The sequence below is a fragment of the Rasamsonia emersonii genome (assembly GCF_000968595.1).
Source record: "Rasamsonia emersonii CBS 393.64 chromosome Unknown ctg1118621760282, whole genome shotgun sequence".
In the NCBI taxonomy this organism is placed as follows: domain Eukaryota; kingdom Fungi; phylum Ascomycota; class Eurotiomycetes; order Eurotiales; family Trichocomaceae; genus Rasamsonia; species Rasamsonia emersonii.
Genome location: NW_013563106.1, coordinates 1 through 4,626, shown reverse-complemented (window position 1 = coordinate 4,626; position 4,626 = coordinate 1). Strand labels below are relative to the sequence as shown.

Sequence of the window (4,626 nt, the reverse complement as noted above, 5' to 3'; positions counted from 1 at the left end):
AGTCATTCAGTCGGCGATACTTCGGCAATACTTTGTGTTTTTATCTCTTTTTTTTTTCAACTTTTTTGACTTTCGACAACTCGCTCAGGGACAAATTAGCGAGGAACAAAAAAGGAACAAAAAAGGAACAAAAAAGGAAAATAAAAGTGCTTTGAGTGGAGTCCCTATCAAAACCTGTATCTAGTCTAGATATATCGTATATAAAAGGATAGAAGGTGTAAACGATAATCAATCAATCAATCAGTTAGTAGGAGGTTGTGTATTGCATATGTATATTCTGGCTTTGTTGCAGTTCGGTAGCAGTGAAATGTGAGATATATTTCTGATTTTGATTTTGATAATCATGACCGGACCGTGACCATGAATTATCTTGGCCGTACTTGCTGCAATGACGTCCATCCTACCTAGACAGATAGGATTATACCTAGGCAGGAATGACTCCTAACCCTAACGTGAATTTTTTTTACGCAGGTAATATACAATGCAATAGCATCATAATAGAAATAAAAAAATTTCTTTTCTCTGCTGACTGAACTGAACATCTCCTCGAACCTGTGCAAACATGGAAGCACCCATCCAACTGCCAGCAGCCTGAAGACAGCCTGCCTTCGCCGAAGAAGAAGATGAGCCCAGCCAAGCCACAACTTCCTCTCGGCGGCAGCGTCCTCCTACTGCAGAAGAAAGAATTAGAGGCATATAAAGCTGAATAGCGCCCAACTCGAAAAGATGACTGACCCTTGAAGGAGCTGAAAAAGAAGAAATGAAAGATCCGTGCGTACTTCGACGAGGGCTGAATACGGCTATCGTAAGTCAGTGAGTGATTATTAAATTATTTAATAATTTATTCTGCCTTAGGTAATGTAGACATATGTAGACGTATGTACTGTTCATCTGCTATGGAGGCAATGAAGTTGAAATTGATATTGATATTGATCTTGATATAATAAACATATATTGTACGGTACAGCTCTCGACGCCGACGACAGGATCTACTACGACAACGGCGAAGATATTGCATGTGAAGAATTGCTTGTTTCAGCGAGGATTCCGATTCAGACACAGAGAAGAAAAAAGGAAGAAGAGGAAGAAGAGAAGAAAGAAAAGCTGATACAAAAAACAAACAAACAAACAAGGGGTCGATACGCTTCAAATTCAGTTCTTAATAGCTTAATAGCATTATGCATATGCATATGCTTCTGCTCTACTTCTTGTAGTCTTAGATGTCTACTGACAAGATTGATAATAATATTATCATATTCCTCAAATCAGGACCAGACCGGACTTCACGATGTAGGTAGATAGATAGGTAGATAGATAGACGAGCCCGCGAGCAGCGAGCGAGCGAATCAAAGAAATTTCTGAATAAATGAAATGCAACGAAATGCGTCAAGCCCGTAGTCTTAATTCTCTAGCTCATTAACTACTCCGGAGAATATACGTATTAGATAGATAACTACTTACTTAGATCGAAGATCGATCGATCTCTAATATCTCGTAGAACTGTTATATATGTAGGAGCTAAAAAGAAAAAGAGAATAGATCAGCTCTCTCTACTCCGTACAGAGTAAATTAATATTTGTGCCCGCAAGCTAGCAACCTTCCTTCCTTCTTTCTTCAACGCTGTATAATGATATTAACGTGTAGTTAGTTATGTTATTGGAACACTGCTAGCTAGCTAGCTAGCAAGATCCTTCCGTCTTTGCATTCTCATAATCGAGCAAGATAAATATCTATATATTGCTGTACTGTACATGCACTTAGAAGACCCATATAGGTATGTTACATGTTACGTCATACTCAAGTATAGAGCGGTCCACGGAAAAACCCCATTTTTGCTGTCTATACATGCACCATACATAATAACACTCTCAAAAAGTCTAGAAAAATCTAGAAAAAAAAACTTCCACATAAAAATTCCATGCAGTACATATACAAAACAGATCTAGAGTATATAATCTAATAAGTCGGGGACTAATAGTGTTATACCCCGTAGAGTTATACGAGTCGTTGTTTTGGGGGCTTTTTGCATTTTTTGCCCTGGGGCTTACTCTGTAGTGTTACTGGTTGGGGGCGGGGCGGAACGGGGCGGGCGGGGCCAAAAGAAAAAAAAAAAGGCACAGCAATCGGGAAGGGATCTGAGTTGGGGGGAAAAAATTTGTACATATGTATAGGGGAAAAAAAAAGAAGACATAGGATGGGTATGTTTGGGGCACGTGTATGTATTATGTACGATGTATGTATGGACACACTCCGGAGTACCTAGGTTTTCGTCTCAGTCCTGGTCCTAGTCATAGTCAGCGCCAAGTGGATCGATCGATTTTAACTTCATCTGCATGTCTATGCTTCTGTTGGAAGGAAAGAAAAAAGATTGATTTGAGATCGAGATCGATCGATCCATTCCATTCCATTCCGTTTTCATTTACCTACCTACCTAAGGGTTCTACCTACCTAATGTAACTACCTACCCAGCTAGCTGGCTATATAACGAGCTGACGACTGACGACTGACGAACTGAGATAACCACCCCAACGCCAACTCCGAATTTTCATGACGAAAGGCCAACAGTCCCACTAGAATACACATTAACCGTTTGTAAACGTTGTTGGTGTCACAGACAGAAATAGCCCCCAGATACCATACCATAACATAACGTAATAAGTAACAGGTGGGAATGTGATGTAACCTTCCCTTTTCTGCCTGAATAACGAATCAGGTCAGACCAGGTCAGGTCAGGTCAGACGAGCCTTGTCCTGGACCGTGATTTGCATGACTGGAGTAGATGAAAGTAGACATTAATACAGAGCGAGAAAAAAAAACAGATGATGCGCTGCGTAACGGATAGCTTGCTGGTAGAGTGCAATCGTCAACTCTCTCGCTTCCTCCTCAGTCGAAACCCCATCAGGCCTTTCGGCTTGGGCTTCGGTTTGTAAGAAGCATGCTCATTGCGAACAACTTCCCTTCCACTGCTCGACTCGTTCTGATCGACCTCTAGCGACAGTGACGAGTTCGCTCTCAGCGTGGACAGCTGCGATCTGCGATCGCCCTTCACATACGGATATGTGAGGCTCCCTCTCGCATTTCCGCTTCGACTGGGCCCGAAATCGCTGTAGCTCGACTCGGAGCGGTAATGAGAAGGAGCAGCAGCAGCAGCAGCAGTAGTGATAGTTGGTAAACCATTCCCACGTAGACCTGCCTCCGGAGAGTTACCAGTCAAAGAGCTCAGCCGCGGATGTCGGATCAGCTGTTTCCTGTCTGGATCCGGGGACTGCGCTGACAACGGTAGCGACGTCGTGGACGTGTTCTGCGTCAGGAGAGCGCTCAGCTTGGACGAAGACGCGCTAAACGCACTAGATGCAGTGCCGTCGCTGTTGAAGCTCGAACTGCGGAACCACCGTCCCTGCTGGTAGAATGTGGCCGGCCTCGCTGCCGTCGGGACTGGTCGTCGTAAGGGCATGTCGGACAAGCAGGCACCGCTGCCACTCGTCTTCGGTCGTGCTTGATCTGCCTGCGTCTCTGATCCCCGTCGTGCTGCTTCCTGGCTGAAATAGCGCCCGACATCTTCTCTGGATAATGAACGTGAGCGACGGGCAGAGAACGCGCGCGACGAACGCCGGTCCGTCGGCGAGGCAGCCCGCGTCCGCGAGTCCATCTGCGGCGGGCGGAGATACACCTCTTCTCCCTCCGAACGGAAGGGATCCCGGAAGACGATGGTCGAACACCGCTTGGTCCGTTCCGGCGAACAGGACAGGCCGGACGACGTCGACATCTTCCGGCCGCTTTCTCTTTCGCAACGCGATGCCCTGCTGGTCCTTCTGCTGCCGCTGCTTCGAGCGCTCTTCACTGAACACCGCCGTGGCGAGACGGGCCTGCCCATGCGGGCGGCCACGGTCGACTCTGTTGGAGAATGGTGGATGGAGATCAGACAGGGGCGCGATGGCGGAGCCATGTACATGATCTGCTTAGCTTCGAAGATCTCGTCTTCCACGTCGAGTCCGTCGTCAGAGATGATCGAATTCCGGAAGAGAGACCGGTAGTACGGCATCATGTCCCCATCGGGACTGTCCTCAACCACGACACAGGTCTGGGGGAGGAGAGGAGAGGGCATGGGCGGAGTCGTGCTGGGGGTGAAGGGTCCGGTCGTGTCATCATCGCAATCATGGTCACCGTCGTTATCGTGGTCATCGCGGTCATGGCTACAGGCATGATCATGTTCCGGCACAAAAGTCGCTGTACTGCTGCGTTTCACCGTGGCAATTGAAATCGGTCGTGACCTAGGGCTCATCGTTGGGGAGACACCATGTCCCAAGGAAAGAAGTTGATCGTTGCGTGAAGGCCGGCTATCGTCGTCGTCGTCACCCGTCGACTCCTTCTCACTATCACTCTCAACAGGCGAAAGCAGATGGTGTGACGCGGCGTCCGCCTCGGATACCTCCTCCTCCTCCGACTCGTATCGTGCCCAAGTGGGGGGTTGTGAACCTGGAGCTCCTCTGGCCTCTTGCCTGGGCGATCCGGAGCAGCAATGGACGAGGTCTGCATGATCAACCGCCGTTGTTCTCTCCCGACACGGACTGACGAGGACTGCAGAAGTACCTCGAAGCAGGTGGGGAGGGCGGTCGAGGGCGGATA

At 47.8% G+C, this 4,626-nt stretch overlaps 1 protein-coding gene across 1 annotated transcript; it reads right to left on the bottom strand.

Moving 5' to 3' along the window:
* Positions 1-2,863: 2,863 nt before the first annotated feature.
* T310_5427 (uncharacterized protein) lies at positions 2,864-4,528 on the bottom strand (the record flags this gene model as incomplete). The annotated part of the gene is made up of 1 exon (XM_013471689.1): positions 2,864-4,528. A coding segment is annotated over one exon (1,665 nt), but the record flags the coding sequence as incomplete, so codon positions are not given.
* Between the last annotated feature and the right edge of the window lie 98 nt (positions 4,529-4,626).